The 16,519-nt window shown below is 37.2% G+C and overlaps 1 protein-coding gene across 5 annotated transcripts; it reads right to left on the reverse strand.

Annotated features, from left to right (window-relative positions):
• LOC147555665 (exocyst complex component SEC5A-like) lies at positions 1-16,065 on the reverse strand. Of its 5 annotated transcripts, none has more exons than XR_015234946.1 (22): positions 15,728-15,954; positions 15,190-15,599; positions 14,573-14,718; positions 13,619-13,704; positions 12,755-12,949; positions 11,662-11,789; positions 11,426-11,584; positions 10,891-10,995; positions 8,596-8,670; positions 8,368-8,505; positions 8,072-8,257; positions 7,278-7,421; positions 5,183-5,309; positions 4,890-5,100; positions 4,576-4,691; positions 4,241-4,472; positions 3,781-3,874; positions 2,541-2,618; positions 2,212-2,423; positions 1,516-2,159; positions 823-1,032; positions 1-437 (listed from the first exon to the last, which is right to left on the reverse strand). XR_015234946.1 is itself a non-coding variant. In XM_086663336.1 (22 exons), exons 2-22 carry the CDS (start codon positions 15,580-15,582, stop codon positions 210-212), a joined length of 3,258 nt encoding a protein of 1,085 aa, XP_086519462.1. In that variant the 5' UTR covers positions 15,583-15,599; positions 15,728-16,065; the 3' UTR covers positions 1-209. The 5 variants fall into 5 exon arrangements, 4 of the variants coding, with proteins under 4 accessions (XP_086519462.1, XP_086519463.1, XP_086519460.1 ...); XM_086663336.1 differs by having other exon boundaries at positions 1,516-1,665; positions 2,367-2,423; positions 15,728-16,065; XM_086663337.1 differs by having other exon boundaries at positions 1,516-1,665; positions 2,367-2,423; positions 15,190-15,590; positions 15,659-15,984.
• Positions 16,066-16,519: the final 454 nt, after the last annotated feature.

Raw genomic sequence — 16,519 nt, forward strand, 5'->3', positions numbered from 1 at the left:
GAGCCGCACAATAAAATTTACTCCATAGTATTGTTTTTTAAGAATGTTGATCTCCATAAAAAAAAAATCAATTTGTTTTGCACATTCAAAGTTTTCAACTAACCACGACTTGCATGCGCATAGGAATCAACCAACGGTCAAGCAATCCCCCACAAACCCTGCATTATATAGAACATAATAAAGGAGAACAAGAGAAGGATGTTCGTAAGTCATCTTCGCCTCTGCCGCGAAAACCCTGGAGATCCAACAGGTTGGGTTACTGCTGCTTTGTAGCTTCTGCTTGGAGAATCCATGGATCCTCTAAAGGAGGAGTAAGCAGACTTTACTTGTTCTGGAACTGAATCTAACGGAATTGACTCCACGAAGCATGCTGTGTTTATCCTAGTTCTTTCAAGCTCCGATTGAAGCAGCTCAGAGCTATACTGCTGTGCCAGTGCCTGCAAAAAAATACATTTAAACTTCATAGAGGGCCACTTTTGGGTCTCTAAGAGAAATATCCTTGCTTTACCAATAACCAAGTTCCCGAATACCATTCTTCTATATGTGGCCTACTTTTAGGGAATCCGAAATTAGAAAAGACGAGCAGCTCCATACGAAGGAACTAAATTTCGAAACTTTTTGGCCGCAATATTTAGATTTCTATGCCTACCAGAATTTAATTCCTTGACTGTATCATTAGCTGTTTCAATCATCGAGTACATATTGGGTGCAATGATAGAATAAAAAAGAATATGGTACTCATTTTGGTAAACAACAAGAGAATAATACTAAAGTATTAGAAAAAGAAAAAACAAAAAATTGATTGACACGAGGGCTGCTTACCAGTAGGTCATCAGGTGACACAGTCATCCCTTGTCTGTCATCTGCAAGTGCCTCCTCGCTTCCGCGAGTTGACCGACGATTATGACCTGGCTCAGATGACTCGCTCACACTCTCAGAGGCCTTCTCCAATAATACCCCTTGCAATGATTTCAGAGACTCACTAGCTTCTGATGTAAAATATGGATTCAATATAGTCTCGAAATACTCGAGCTGCAAAATAGGCATTACAATGTTAATTACATATATTGGATTGCATCTAGGCAACTTTTATATGTACTATATATTCTAGCGGAGACTGAAGATGATACAACATCTCTTTAGTCCATGTGCATGTATACTTCAAAATTCAAATAATGTTATACGGCTTATCGCGGCGTGTGAACTTCACTGTTTATGCTTTTCATATACAACAGAAGATTTTGATTACCACGAAAGCACTTAGGCGTTGCTAACTATCAATCTATTACTGATGAATTAATGACCATGAAGTCTTGATCTTTGGTGATTGAGCATATTATAGTTCCCCTATGTTCTACCTAGTCAAGAGTCAAGACTTTGCAAATAGGAAAATAATCAAATTTCAGATGGTTTTGTAGAACCTCCATAATTTACAAAATTACCAGTTACTGCACTGAAAGATTTAAAGCAATGAAAAGCGAATGACAGCATGATGTATTAGTAGAGATTACTCACCTCAAGCATGAGCTGACAGAATCCATTTGCATCCAATGACTTCAGCTCTTTTGCTTTGTTCTCATGGAAAATACTAAGAAAAGTATCAATCAAGCCTTCCACAAGAACACCTAATGTCTTGTCGAGTAGGGGCTTAGCACCAGCGAACACCTGAAATGGTGAAATTTTATCTAATTGAAGTCAAAATATAATATGCGATCTAACTATTTAAGCAAATCTATAAACCAACAAGAAATTCTTCGACATATGAAACGGATACAAGTAAGTTTAACAAAGACTCGTGTGTAATTGAAAAAGGGAGATCTCGTAAGCAGTATAGAAATAGTCTGCTAGTACTTCAGAAGCATTAAAAGTGTAGGCTCTAAGACAGAGACTGCTAATACATTCATCGGGAACCTTAAAATTTAAGGTTACCAGATTCGCGGTACGCTCCGGTACGAAAACGGGTACGCGGTATGCCTATTAGAGTGTATCCGGTACGTGGGGGGGGTATACCTATTCGGTACATAATTCGATTAATATAAATCTTCTCCCAAAAGTCTTCACTAAAAATTGTATTTGTAACTAATTCTCCCATTTTTCGATTGTGTTCATCCCAAAAAAATTCGATTGCGTTCCTACCATTCTTCATGAGAATCTGTTCGCTAGATCGGGGGATCTGGTTCGCGAACGTACCCTAAAAGGGTACGCGCGAACCAGATCGCGGTTCGCAGGGGGTTCCAGCGAATCTGGTAACCTTGCCTTAAATACATAAATTAGACATTCTTCAGTACTTATCTGCTACTCAAAGTCTCAAACATCACATACGAACAAAATAGGTAACTAGTGATGGTTTTGGAACAAAAGAGTACCTCTGCATGCACAGCAACAAGAGCATGCAGCAACTCCACAGCTGCATCTCGCACGCCCTGTCAGCAATATGAGATTGTATGAAATTTCTTAGAGAGATAGGATTTGTATGGCCTAGGTTACTGATATAGAAAAAGAGGAAACCCAAACAACTTTAGTAATTCCAGTTTGCTCACTTTGACAGCAGGGGCAGATCCCCATTGAATTCCAGCATCCAGCAGATAGTTTATAGCAGCCGTCCTTATCAAGTTTGCCTGACAAAAAGGACAATGGAGCAGTCAAGCCAAAATGGAGATGTGACTGCAGATTTCCATTATATACTCGTGTTTTGAAGTAAGCAACATATGCTTTACAAGCCTTCTGCGCACTACCTTGCCCTTTTTTCATTAGATTCGCCTATCAAGTATCAACCTACATTGCTTGAAACATCTGGGCTTTGAATATAAGGTATCTAGTTTTTCTACTTCACTTGTGATTTCTTACTCAACATGAGGGTTAGCTCTTACATTCTATAAGCAAATTTTTCTTCTTAGTGTCGATGAATGCTGATAATTTCTTTTTGATACACATAGGTCCCGTCCCGTGTCCATGATTTAGAATCTCCTTACAACCATATGAACAAATACAGACCCGGAAAAGATGCACAAATATGCATTCGAAGAATTAAAACTTTTAATTCTCTCTGTGATGCTAGGGCCCAGTTTGTTACTAACTTTGAAAAGATATTATTTATTGTTTTTGTCCATTATCTAAAGCCAAATTCTGGCCTCAAAAATACAATATTTGAGCAGAATCTGTAATAGTCCCACATTGCTCACAAGAGTGTCCAGAGACTGGGCTATATGTGTAAGCTCAAGCTTAGTAAGTACCGAGGCCTTTTGGGTAGGCTTGTGGTGCCTTCGCCAAGGACAAAACCCCGTACCTGTGTGAGGTGGTTAAGGCGGGGACAATATCGGTAACTGCTAAGGCTTGGGGCGTTACAAAGTGGTATCAGAGCCGAGGACGGCTCTTCGCTGAGGGTGGGGGATTGTAATAGTCCCACATTGCTCACAAGAGTGTCCAGAGACTGGGCTATATGTGTAAGTTCAAGCTTAGTAGGTACCGAGGCCTTTTGGGTAGGCTTGTGGTGCCTTCGCCAAGGACAAAACCCCGTACCTGTGTGAGGTGGTTAAGGCGGGGACAATATCGGTAACTGCTAAGGCTTGGGGCGTTACAGAATCCCAAACCTAAATTTTGTATTTTTGCCATTCAGACTGCTGTCAACGGTCTCTTGTTAGGAATGCAGAACTATTGCCTTCACTTCTATACTACAGTTGTTTTCTACTATAGCTTTTACTAAGCGAAAAAAAAAAACAATGAGAGCGAAAAGAACATAGCAAATAAATACATGAGGTATTAACAATAATTTTTAAATACCTTTGCAAAAGTATATTGCCCAAGGACTTTTTCTTCAATTGCCAGGAAAGACGTACTTAAATCTTGTACATCACTATCCCCCTCATCTTTTTCACTGCAATATTGGATAACAAATAAATGCATCTGGGAGATTAGGAGTTAATACACAAGAGATATTCTTAACTTCATCATATCTTTTCTACCAGCAATTTTAAACCTTAACAAAATTCTTTCTAGTTGGGAAAGGTTTGTCTTGTTACAACTCCTGTATAGTAGTAAATGTCTCACTTTTTGTAAAGCTCCTTCATTAAATCTAGATAGTACACAATATTGCATATTTGAACCAAGCAATATAAGCAAATTGGAAGTCATTAAGAAAGTAATAATTTAAGATACATATGTGGTCAATTTAAAACACAACGATATCAAACAAGTGGATGTCCTTATAACCGGAGTAAGTAGATAAGCACGGATTTTATACCTAGACTGTAGCCAGATATATTTGTACTTGTTGTACAACTCAGAACAAAGTTCGTCTTTGCAGTACCCAATATTACTGAGAACTATCAACAGCTTTTGATGAGGATCACTGACAGTGCAGCCAGGGGGAAGACCACAGGTTTTCTGTTCAGGCTCCTCTACAGATCCACTTCCTAATGGGTCCATATTTAATTTATTGTGTGTGAGTTCACTACCAATTCTCTCCAAATGACCTGATCAATGTGCATAAAAAATCCATAAGTTAGTGTATAAACCACATTTTCTAGGTCCAGATCCAGTGCTCATAATAATAAAGGTATTTGATTCCTCTTATACCAGCAAAATCCAGGAAACAATTCAAAAATGAAATCCTAACAGATTCCTGGATTTCTTGAAGTTGCCCAAACATATCATTTGACTTTGTAGCCTCACTCCTTAGACTCTGAATCATCCTGAACAAAAGAAACCCACCAGTTCAAATAAATAACTATCATAATAAACATATCACAAGAGGGCAGAGAGAATTAGACAGTTTTAAAAGAACAAGGATGCAATGAAATAGAAAGCCTAAATAATGTTTTTAATAGTAGCTAGCTAGTAAAAGGATGGATTATGTGGAGATACGACGACACTAAACAATAACCACTTACAGGTTGATCTGATCCATCGCTGAGACCATCATAGTGCGAAATGCTAGAGGCAAGAAGGATATCGTGTATGGTGATTTATTTCTCTCAAGAATAGATACTGGGAGCCAGGATTCGTCTTGCGATATTTCCTCTGTTATTATTCTCATCCATGAGCAAAGTCTGAATATGTAGATCTTTGTGATTTCCGAATAAAGTGAGCGCAAAGTCATGACTGGAATATTCAACAGAACTCTGGATTAAGTGAGTGTAGAAGGAAAAAAAAACATATGCAACAGAACAAAACTGGGAAGTACCAGCATTAGGCGGAGCTGACTCTTTCCCTTCAATAGCTTGACATGCTCTAGCTATATCCTTTATAGCATCACTCATAAATGGACACAAAATATTTGATTCCTCAAGGTCCCGAAATGTGTTATGAACCTAAATCAGGATCAGTTGCATCAATTTAACTTCATGACAGCGAGATAACATGAGGAACTATGCTTCTATAAATAGATGCAACAATATATTAGAATACAACAATTTCACAATACAAAAAGAAGAAACAAGCTCAAGGAAGTGATTAAAATTTAAAAAGGTGATAAGTCCACTGACAAGCTATGCGAAATAGACACTATTATGAGTATTAATATTCAACACTTGTATGAAGTTTTAGATTCGTGAGCGGCAGACTAAAATGGTATACGCTCATGCGTATGTTTCTGGTCTCCGGTATTAGGTCATTTACTTGTAGTTGCAACTTGCAACCTTTTACTCTTGGATAAAAGATGTCAATCTATAATAGTATCTTATGGTTCTAACAGGATGGTGCAACTATATACCATGTAAAGCAAAATCTTGCGTTATACACACTAAAGTGACTGTGAGTATCCAAAGTGAGCATTCTAAGCAGCACAACTCGGCCGAGTCAGCCGAATGACTCGGGACTCGGCTCGGACTCGGACATACACCGAGCCGAGTCTCACCGAGTTCCTGAGTCTAGGGTTAGCCCGAGTGACTCGGGCATGACTCGGGTCTGACTCGGTTATGATTGTTTTTCCCTTTATTTGTCAAATATGTAAGTTGGCATTTAACAAAACGTAATATATGTGAATGATGTACACAACAATGGTATATGCACCAAAACAAGGTTCCATTTCATCCCCAACATCTATTAGGAGATTCCAATTATTTTAGCTCTCCACCTTTTTCTCTTGCACAAAAACGACCCTCCAAGTTCAACTTTTTATCAAACAACCAACCATTTTGGCGTGAAACCCTAGAAAACCATGATGACTTTATTCCTTGGCCTAAGAGAAAACGGTAGTCTCATTTCTCTACAGCTATAGGGGTCACTGGAATACCCTAGGAGGGCCTGCTTCATGGTCTTCACATTCTTTATCCACGTCCTGCTTTCTTCGTTGGACGACAATAGGCTATCCTGTGGATTTTCTTCTCTTTCTTATCGTCGCAAAGAAAGTTGCCCAACTTGGCCTCAATAGGTTTTACTAATAGGAAACAGTGTCAAACAAAAATAGCCAAGACGCATCCGGTCTCCCTGATAGGAGTCAGTCAGAGGTAGTAGGTACATAATGTAGCCAGGGTTGCCTTTATTAAGATCAGTTTCCGCCTTCTTGATAGAGTTCTGGCATTGCATGCTGACAACTTCTTGTTGACCTTGATAACGAATCCCAAATAGCCTTTGGTCTCTACTTTTATCCCAGCAGTAAACCAAGATATTTTCTCAGCTATATATATATACTTGATAACTCTATTTCTTGCTTTAGAAATAGATTTTCTTTTTAAAGAAAATTCCGATAGCGATAAAAACAAATTGAAAGATTTCGTTGAAATTGTTCGTTTGGAAATTTGCAGGAAAGCTAATCATAGGTTCTTTTCTCCACCGGGACAATAGGGTTGTTATGCTCATTAATGAACTTGTAGATGAGATGAAATATAACTATGGTATATCTTTTTGATCATAGGATGCCTCTTGCACATCTGGAGGTATCCACATAAATACTATATTTACACTTCAACTGGCACATAGTGTTGTCTAACCCATTTGTATAACAAAATTAATCAAAAGATATTATTACAACTACGACAATACGTACAGGTACAACCGTGTCGGCATTTTGGATTTCTTTTTCTTAACCTTACCGAACACATGTAACATGTCAATGCCACATAGCTAAATAAGGGTGGCGATTATAGTATCATTGCCATGTCAATCTTATTCAACTGGGTCAGCTAAACTAAAATACAAAGTCCCTCTTGCAAATGTGTTGAGTATTGAAAAACCCACAACATGAGAGTTGTTTTCAGGGTAACAATATCTAGAAACAAAGATTAAATTGGAATATAAATTTTACATCCTAAATTAGTAATTTAGGTGAGAAAATTTACCTTAACCTCATATGCAGATATCGTGTTTCGTATCATTCCAGCAACTTCATCAAGAGAATGACTGGAATACTTCACATCACCGGCTTTATCTTCAGTCTTACCCATAGATGATTTAATGTTAGTATCACCAGCAACCTGGGAGGACTGTCATACAAAGATAATAAAGAGTTCATACTGGTGTTCAAAAAACATCCTACATAAATTAAATAATGAACTCCTACTTTGGAGACAAGTTATATTTTATATGTAACTTGGCATGCAGCTCTGGTATTACTAGAATGAGATGTACTGCAGATTGTAGTCAATCAGTACAGATGACCACTGACACATCACATAACTGCCAGATTGTTATTCACTAACACCTACTTAAAGCACTAGTTCTCTACTTCTAATTAGCGCCACGAGTAATGGCACGCCTAAGCATTAATTTGCGGGTTCAGCGTTTAAACAAAACATGTGCCAAATCAACGTGAAACAATGGCATATTCATGTGACTTCTTAATATCATTTGATTCATTAAAGTTGGGAACCGGAGAAATAAGCAGGCAAAGGCAAATGACATTTTGCCAACTAGTATACCTTATGATTTATGACATTGCTGAGAAAACATAGGTGGAATTTCTTCACCTATCATGTAACTACAGTTCAATATGAAGTGACTCCAAACTTCCACTAAACCACAGACAGTCTGAAAAGGCTCAAATACACCTATGCAGATATATTTTTAGGCAACTCTGACATCAAATTACTATGATACATTTCAGCAAAACAATTCAAGATGAGCCAAAGTATACCTTGGCGAATTTCCCACTGAACACCGAGAGTGCCACCTTCCAGAAAGCTGGAATATGATGGATAAGTACAGATGTTAACCTACGAATATACCTTCCCCTAAGAGCATCCACTTCTTTACCAGGTAAATCTATTGTCTGTGAATCCACTGGCAAATGATTGTCTCCAAGGGTATCGCCGACATCTGACTGAGTAGGATGGAACAAGTACTATGTGCAGTTTAGATACAACAATCTGGCAATCATAACTATAAACTTTTCTGCAACATAATATAATAAATGTTGATGGCTGCACATACAGAGTTGTTTGAAACTTGTTGAATTTGTCTCCACCTAGCATCAGACAGGGCTTTCTCATGAATCTTGTTGCGCAAAGCTTCCACCCTTGCTTCATGATTTAACGTGCATCCTTCCAGCAAACCGCGTATCCGGTTGTTCTGCCCAAAGATAATAAATTTAACCAAATCGTGCATAGTTTCAACAAGAGCAGCATTACACTAGCTCAAAAACATAAGAACATCGCTAACCTGTATATTGAGATAATGCCACACAGGATCGGACTCAGGTTCCAGCTCCAACAAAAGCCTCACAATGTTTTCAAGCTATACATAGGACATGACGTGATTTAATAACAAAATAATCACCGCAAACAATCCAATTCAATGAGAAAGAAACCCTAAAAAAGAAAAGCAAAACTCACAATTACCAAAACAAAATGAAGGAACTTGAGGAGATCATAACATTCGATTTTGTGAAAAAACTAACTAGAGAATTCTTTTTAACATCAATAAAGGTTAGTCTTAGAAACTTCAGCCTGAACCAATCAACCAAGTAACTGCTCTTTCTTGGTGGTGCTTTTGTTGGTCTTCATTGTGAATATGCAACAATTCTCAATTGATTACTTCTAGTTCATTTTCTATAGACTAACCTTCGTGAGATCCCATAAGTGAACTCATTACTTTATTTTTGGGTTTCTTGCCTTGCCACTATCAGTCTTAATATCCCCATTTTCTCCTTCTTTTTCTTCAAGTGCTATTCTCTTTTCTGGAGATTCCTATGTGGCAATATAGGCTCCAAAATTACTTCTCTGTGCCTTACTTTGTTTTGTCATACATCCCGTGCTCATTGTGTGCCCAACACATCTCTAAAGCTATGTAACATTACAGACAGCACAACACTGTGGGTATCAGTCCCCCGCACCTAGTGGCTAGTACTAGGTGCCTGATACAATGAGTTGAAAAGACCAGTGATCGGAAGATACAGCTGTGAAACATAAAATATCTTGTCTTGGTTATTGGAAACTTTATTTTGTAGTAACGATTATTTACTTATATGATATCTCAACCACTTGTTACATTATAAACCAAAGATAATGAGTGGTATTTTACGAATCCTAAGTCCTAATACAATTATTGTGCAAGTGCACAGAATGTGTACAAAAAAACTCACTATAGTACAATGTACTTTACCAACTGAAGTGATTGGTGTATCCTATGGGAGTATACGAGTGCCTGACACAAGTATCACTCACGTCTCACAGAGAAAAAAAAAACTAAAGAAGTTATACATGTTGGCCTTAGGTCAAGATCAACTTCGCCACACAACACTAGTTCGTTGGTGATGGTTGTACCATCCATGCTCATAAGTGCAACAACAGTGGTTGAGGTGGTGGAAGTAAGTTGAAAAGGGCAAGTGCCTGACAGTTCATTACTATTCTCCAACTTGGATAAGCTACAAAACTTAAAATTTTTTTTTTTTTGAAACTAAAAAACTTAAAATTTTCATTGTTCAAATCATATGTAGTTCTGCCAAACAATTCTTAGTTGTTTCCTACATAAAAGTTTAACTTGCATAGGAGCTTTTAAGAGGAAACTGGGATAAACTACACGAGTAAGATAAAATATGGAAACAAAAGGTAAATTCCTAAATGGCCCCCATAATGTGACCAACTCCCCACTTGGCCCTCAACATTGTGTAGTTTTCCCACTTGGTCCACTTCTTTCCGTAACATCTGATTAAGATTTAGTGATGGCTAGATCTATTTAGCTCATTTCTCGCGTGGTAGTTTTTGGATTTTGAGTGGTACATCAGAAATGGCTTAGTTTCCCTGTTAAGCATTTCAAGATATCGTTTCAAGTGAAACGATGAAAGAGAGCGAGAGATTGTAAATTCCAAAAAATGTGTCAACTCATGGAAAGATAAACTAAGAAAACTAAAGATCAATCTAAGTGTAGAACTGACACTAACGAAAAAGGGGGACAAGTGGGAACGGTAGACAATATTGGGGGCCAACTACGCAAGGTGGTCCCACAATGCGGGCCAATGTTTGAAAAAACGGGTGAGGCGTACGCCTCGAGTGCACCTTTGAGGCGTACGTATTTTGGGCCATGAAAAAATCGGGCGTATTTTACGCTAAGGGGAATTGTTATGCTATGGTAGTAAACTTTTCACTGTAATTTTTGAGTTGTTTGACAACACTTCAGACTTTATACTATGGTAGTAAAGTAGAAAACCTTCTTATGCTATGTTTTTACATAATAGGTGTCATTGTCTTTAGCAAAATTTTTTCATATTTTACGCATCGAGGCGCCTCGAGGCACCACCTTGCCTTGTGAGAGCAAACCGCCTTGAGGCGTAAAAACGAATTTTAAAACGTTGATGCGGGCCATTTGGGAACTAACCAAAATAAACTGTTGAAAAGTAGATATGCAAGAATAAACGTATGAAATGAATTAATCAACACCAAAAAATTACCCAGTTTAAATAAACTGAACCCTTTGAGTTCTGAAAAGAATATAAACTATTAGATTACGCCAACATACCTCTGTTAAGTCTATTTCTGGATCTTCCATGGACTTATAAAGCATGCCTTTAAACCCTTGAATCACTTTTTCCACTTCTTCAAGCACGCGTTTTAGTATTCCAACCTGAAAACAAAAAATATACCATACCAAAGTTCACCTGATAAAGTTAAAAAGGTAATCAAATGAGACATTTTCACAGATAACAGCTTGAATTTAAATAGGGGTCCGCCACAAAAGATGCAAAACAATCCTGAAAACAGAGAGTTCAGTTACTCCGGCAGATATTAAGAACAGAATTTTCGGTGCCAAGTCAATCTAGCGCCAAATGGTTTGGTGATATCCTGAACTTCTATAGTATAAAATTGCACAAAACACGTAGTTCGTCAAAAAACATAGCAAAATTGATCAATGAGAGAAACGATTCACATTTTTAGCAATAGAGGCCTCCTTTATGGAAATTGGTAAACTTAAATGGGAAAAATATAAGTTGGGTAACATTGTGGGGTCTGATGTTATCAAGTGGCATTGCTCCTTAAAGAGAAGACCAGCTTACATGAGAAGGCAGAACAATTGACTTGGCTTTCATGTATTCCCTGACTGCCAAGTCATATTCACCCTTACTGATACTCCCACGAATCGAACTTGGCAAGTTGAATAGTGTTCTGAACCTCTGGAGCATTCCTTGAACAGACCTGATCTTCTCAGCTTGAACCTGCACCATTTAAGCAAAAGCAATCAAGCATGGGCAGCTTAATACAGAGGAATTCATGCGTAGTAAATTTGCCTCACCTGCCTCTCAAATAGAGGTTCGAAAGCACGATTTGCCAATGAACTAACACCTTGTATACTTTTAAATAAGTGAGCTGTTCCCGCACCTTCTGGATCTTCTTCTATTCGCTTCAACTTCGACTCAATATCTGTTTAGCAAAAGAAATCTCAAAATGAAAACAACCAAACGAGAAAAAACAAGCCAAAGTTGACAATGCAATTTATGAAAAACTGGATGGAGCTTAAAATATTTCTCCACTTTTCGGCTTGATATCTTGGAATTATTAAGAACAAGATTTGCAGTTTTTTCTGTTGCTTTAGCCTTTGGAGGTTTCTTTCTGTAGTCTCTTGTTAGTAAGCTCAACTTAAGCGGCGGTCTCATTTCCCTTTTACATACATTGTGGTTTGATTAACATATTTATGCACTAGATCAGCAACAGGCATAAAGTCAATGCATTATATATCCTTGAGAAATGACAACAGCACATACATTAGCGATTCAATGTATCTTAACGTCTTGTCTATAATGGTAACAGTGATTGATAAAAAATCAACACAATAAATTATGTGAACTAAATAACCTAATAACAAAGACATATACGTATATTTATATACATATGTGTGTATGTGTGCGTGTGCGTGTCTGCGTGTGCATGTCTGTGTGTGCGTGTATGCGTATTTTATTCTTGCCTCCCAGTTTTGCCCTTTAGCCTCTCAGATTGTCTATTACCTAATTATGGTATGATGCTATCCATGTTGAGCAGGTTTTTTTGATCCTTGTGCTAATTTCAAAAACAGAAAGAAAATTGACATACAATCTTAGTGTTGGAAGTCATTCCAAATGCTTTAATTAGGATCATAGTGTTTTTATTACTCTCTAATATATCGAAAGACTCGGTGGATCACTAGGTCTTGCTTAATTTGGGCTCGGGTTATCCCTGAGGTGCGGGTACCTTATATCTTTAAAGTGATCCTAAGTTTCAAATCTTAGGGCAGTAAATTCAGCTTACTGCCTTCATTTTAACAACTAACAAGCATTACATAAAGAAAAGTAAACAAAAGAAAGTTAAATGACAAGTAATAAACTTCAGTCTAGGAAAACAGTGTAGCATACCATCAATTGTGGTTTTGCAAGAAACAAAACAGTCAAAGTTTTCTTTAACTAGTTGCTTCTTCTGTTGAGTCCTTCCTTTGAGGTCTGTCTTTAGAGCAAGCGCACCAGCCTCCAAATCTGCCGCACTTGTATTTTGGTGTATACGTGATAGAAATAGCTTTGCGTCAAATTTTTCGGATACATACATTAACTTCTCTGCGAACAAACAATTTCAAACTGATGTTATAGCCTCAAACAGTGAAAATGGACGGATATAATGTGCTACTACATTAAATATATACAGCATCACAGTCTGCGTGAATAAGCTAACTACTAACCATATTACTAGGAACCAACTTTTAGTAAACAATAAGACAGTGGCTTAGAGGTTCATGGGCATTATTGCTTTAATAAAAAAAATGTCGGCTATTGTTTTCATCAAAATAGACATTATCAGAGAACGGTTATAACAATCAAACTAGAAAAACAGTTATTATGATTGTTACTCTTTAGAGGAAAACGGTTATTGCTGATCTGAATATGGTTGTAACGGGAAAAGAAGGTCTTTGCAATGATTGGTGGCAATGTGGCGAAAAAGGTTGTGATTACAGTTTTGACTTTACAAACGTTCTCTTTGAAACTTTGAATCAATATATTGAAAAAGCGTTGTAAGTTACAAAGGAAGGAAATAAATTAGGAGGCCAGGTTACATGTTACGACATCCAACCCTCCCAATTATAGACAAAATCGTTGAACGATCATTTAGCAATTGATAAGTTTCTGTGATGAAAGCTCCAGTATGAATTACATAAAATCCTGTAAAGCACCAAAACTGAAATCCAAATTCTCATGGTGAAGGATATCAAGTAAGACAAGCTGCAATACCACGTAGATCGTTATCTTTGTCAAGCTTGGATGGAGAGCTTTCCGAATTTTCCGTGATCAACCTTAAGGATTTATTGTCTATAATCCTATTAGCAAAAAAAGAAATAGTTAGAGAGTAAGATGGATGAGAGGAAAAATATCTAGAAAATAATTTTTACAGAATAAATTTAGTAAAGTATGCATCTCGATTAATAAAGTATAAAACTTAATAATTGCAACACAGATTCAACAAGGAGCCGGCACTTGCATTAGGTCATGAATAAAGCTTAAGGCCATGTTTGATGCATGGGAAATGAATGAGACTGACAGGAACAGAAATCCCGTAATGTCATTCGTAGTAATCGCAATACGCTACTTCATTGTAAGGATTCTTTAGGAATGTGATTGATGGATATTAATTTTGTCTGTGGATTATTAGATTAATAAATTCAGCAAAGAGAACCGCAAACCCATCTACCCCCCTGGGTTTGGGATTCCTCTCTTGAGACCTTTGTTCCACTGGGAATGCAATTCCTAATACATTCCCACATGCCAGACACCATTTCGGTGTGTGATTCTTGGTAACAGCATTACATTCCCGTGCGTCGAACATGACCTTGATTTATCATATCATAGTTTATCCTACAATTTTATTTCGCTTCCATAGTTTTAATTCTTATTAGTTTTTCGATATTTTCTCAAAATCGATTACTCCTTTCCCTAGTTTAATGGTTTGTTTCAGATTCAGATTTAATTCTGACCAAATCCTCGTGGGATCGACCTTGTAGTACCTAGTACGAGTCATATTCACATATAGTTTGTGCACTTGCAAGTTTTAATTTGATCAGTTTTATTTAGGTTGACAAGATTTCACATCATTCAAAGCCAGCAAACTTTTGCAAATGCAAGTTTTTTTATTGAGGCAAATGTAAGTTTCAAATTAAATATTTTTAACCGGAGAAGAGAAAATCTTACCCGAGGCCAAGTGGATCTACACACTCCATTCCACGAGGAAAGGACTGCAAATTGGCGAACCCCATTCGTACAACTGGAGCTTTTGGTTCCACATGAGCAACTGGAACTGCTCTTGTCTCACGCATTTCACGAACTCTGCGTGCTAGCTGACATGGAAAGCATGTGAAAGTTATTCGAAATAGGTATATCTATCTTATACCCAATAAAAGTTGAGCAATGTTCAAATAAAATGAGACAAAAATAAGGTTAGTATTCAGCAATAAGTACTTCAACACAATGCTGGGCTTGTGGAGGCTTCGCAAAAAACGAAACCTTTTGTTCCCTAGGTTTAGGCCTGGACAACAAAAGCAGATCGAGTACTCAAACATATAACATAGGGAAGAAAATGGCAGAATCAATTCCATCAGGAGGAAGCCGGGTATCTTTTCCATGAGGAAATGGTGGATTAAATATTTTTTTTGCTTTCTCATTTTTTCTATAGGTTATGTAGTCAGTTCTCTTCTTGTAAACCACTTTTTATCATAATAAAAGCCTAATAACGTTCACATACAATTCGACAAGCAAGAACTACCAATAGTAGACTACTACAATAAAAAAAAAAAACGTTAAAAATGTACCTCAGCCTCATCAACTCGCTTCCAACAATTAGCCTCTTGTCCATCCCAATTACGTTCAGTAACATCATCTCTACCTCCTCTTGCACGATTTTTAGAAACAACACCAGGATCTTTAGAAGAATCCTCGTCGCCGGAAGAGATACTGAGTAATTCAACCTCAGAATCATCATCATCAACATCCATACTTTGACGAGAAGTTTGCGATTGATGATGAGAAGGATTATTGATATTCTTACGAGCTTGGGATGGTTTCTGGACAAGGTTTACAACTGGTTTTGAAGAAGACTTAGAAGAAGAACGAGGCTTCTGATAATTAAGATCTCTTTGAGATTGTTCTTTCAAAGCCATTTGTAAGAGCTCATCTTCGTCTAGGTCTTCACTGTCGCTTGACATTTTTCCAACTATTGAACCTAAAGTTGGATCACAACATAAATCAATTCAGAAAACTGAATTTTAAATTGCATTTTACACTAGATGGATCAAATTGAATTATCCATAAGAAACAAACCGTTTCAATAAGAAAGATAAGAGAAACAACTAACCTAACCGTTTGGTTGATGCAATTTCGAACCAGAAAAGAGAGTAAAGAAGATCAAAACAAAAGTGAAGGAGAGAAGAGGGGATTAGAAATTGGGGGAATGAAAGAAGGAAATGGGGTCAAATGAGGATTCTTGTTGTTATTCCGTTTTGGCCCCAATTTGTTACCAACTTGTTATTTTGGCCCCCAATTGCATCCGACAGTTTGTCTTACGTCCATAAATGTGCAGCAGTTCGTTGGCTCCCAAGACTATTTCTAGAAAAAGTTCAAACCTTTTTGGCTCCCGGGAGCCAAAACAGATTGCCATACACTTATGGTTAATTCTAATATTGCCTCGTTTGTGATCGAAAGAAGAAGTTGGCTCTTATATTCCTCCAACATTTTAATTTGACTCCCACTACCATATTTTCGTCAGTCAAATTATTTTTTAAAATTTTAACTATTTATCTTTGAAATTCCCGTCAGACAAACTTAACAACCAACTTTTATTTTTCTTTTTTCCCTTTCAAGCACTACCCTCTTCTTGTTCTTTATTTTTTCTAGAGTCGAAAATCTTCTTCTTCTATTTTCTCGTTTTGCTAACACCACCACCACCAGCCGACCACCACAACTTATCTTTTTACTCTGCTGTTTTCTTTTGTCTATCTTTCACTCCGTCTCTTCTCTATCTTTTTTCTTTCTAATTAAACTAGTTTCCATCGCTTGATTGTAATTTTATTTTTTAAAGTTTCGGTTTGAACTTGGAGTGTTAATGTGTCCTTGTTTTCATAAAAAAAACGGTTAGTCATAATT

This window comes from Eschscholzia californica, unplaced genomic scaffold (assembly GCF_041429995.1).
Source record: "Eschscholzia californica isolate CP2 unplaced genomic scaffold, dmEscCali1.0.p SCAF_2, whole genome shotgun sequence".
In the NCBI taxonomy this organism is placed as follows: domain Eukaryota; kingdom Viridiplantae; phylum Streptophyta; class Magnoliopsida; order Ranunculales; family Papaveraceae; genus Eschscholzia; species Eschscholzia californica.

What these genes read in the sequence shown, in the direction of transcription:
- LOC147555665 (XM_086663334.1), bottom strand. Translation starts at nt 15,582, where the DNA reads ATGTCAAGCGACAGTGAAGACCTAGACGAAGATGAGCTCTTACAAATG. An exon ending in TTGCAAAACCACAATTGATG is followed by an intron (nt 11,790 to 12,754) that starts GTATGCTACACT and finishes TTTGCTAAACAG; the next exon opens with ATATTGAGTCGAAGTTGAAG. An exon ending in TTGTTTCCTGGATTTTGCTG is followed by an intron (nt 4,473 to 4,575) that starts GTATAAGAGGAA and finishes CACATTGATCAG; the next exon opens with GTCATTTGGAGAGAATTGGT.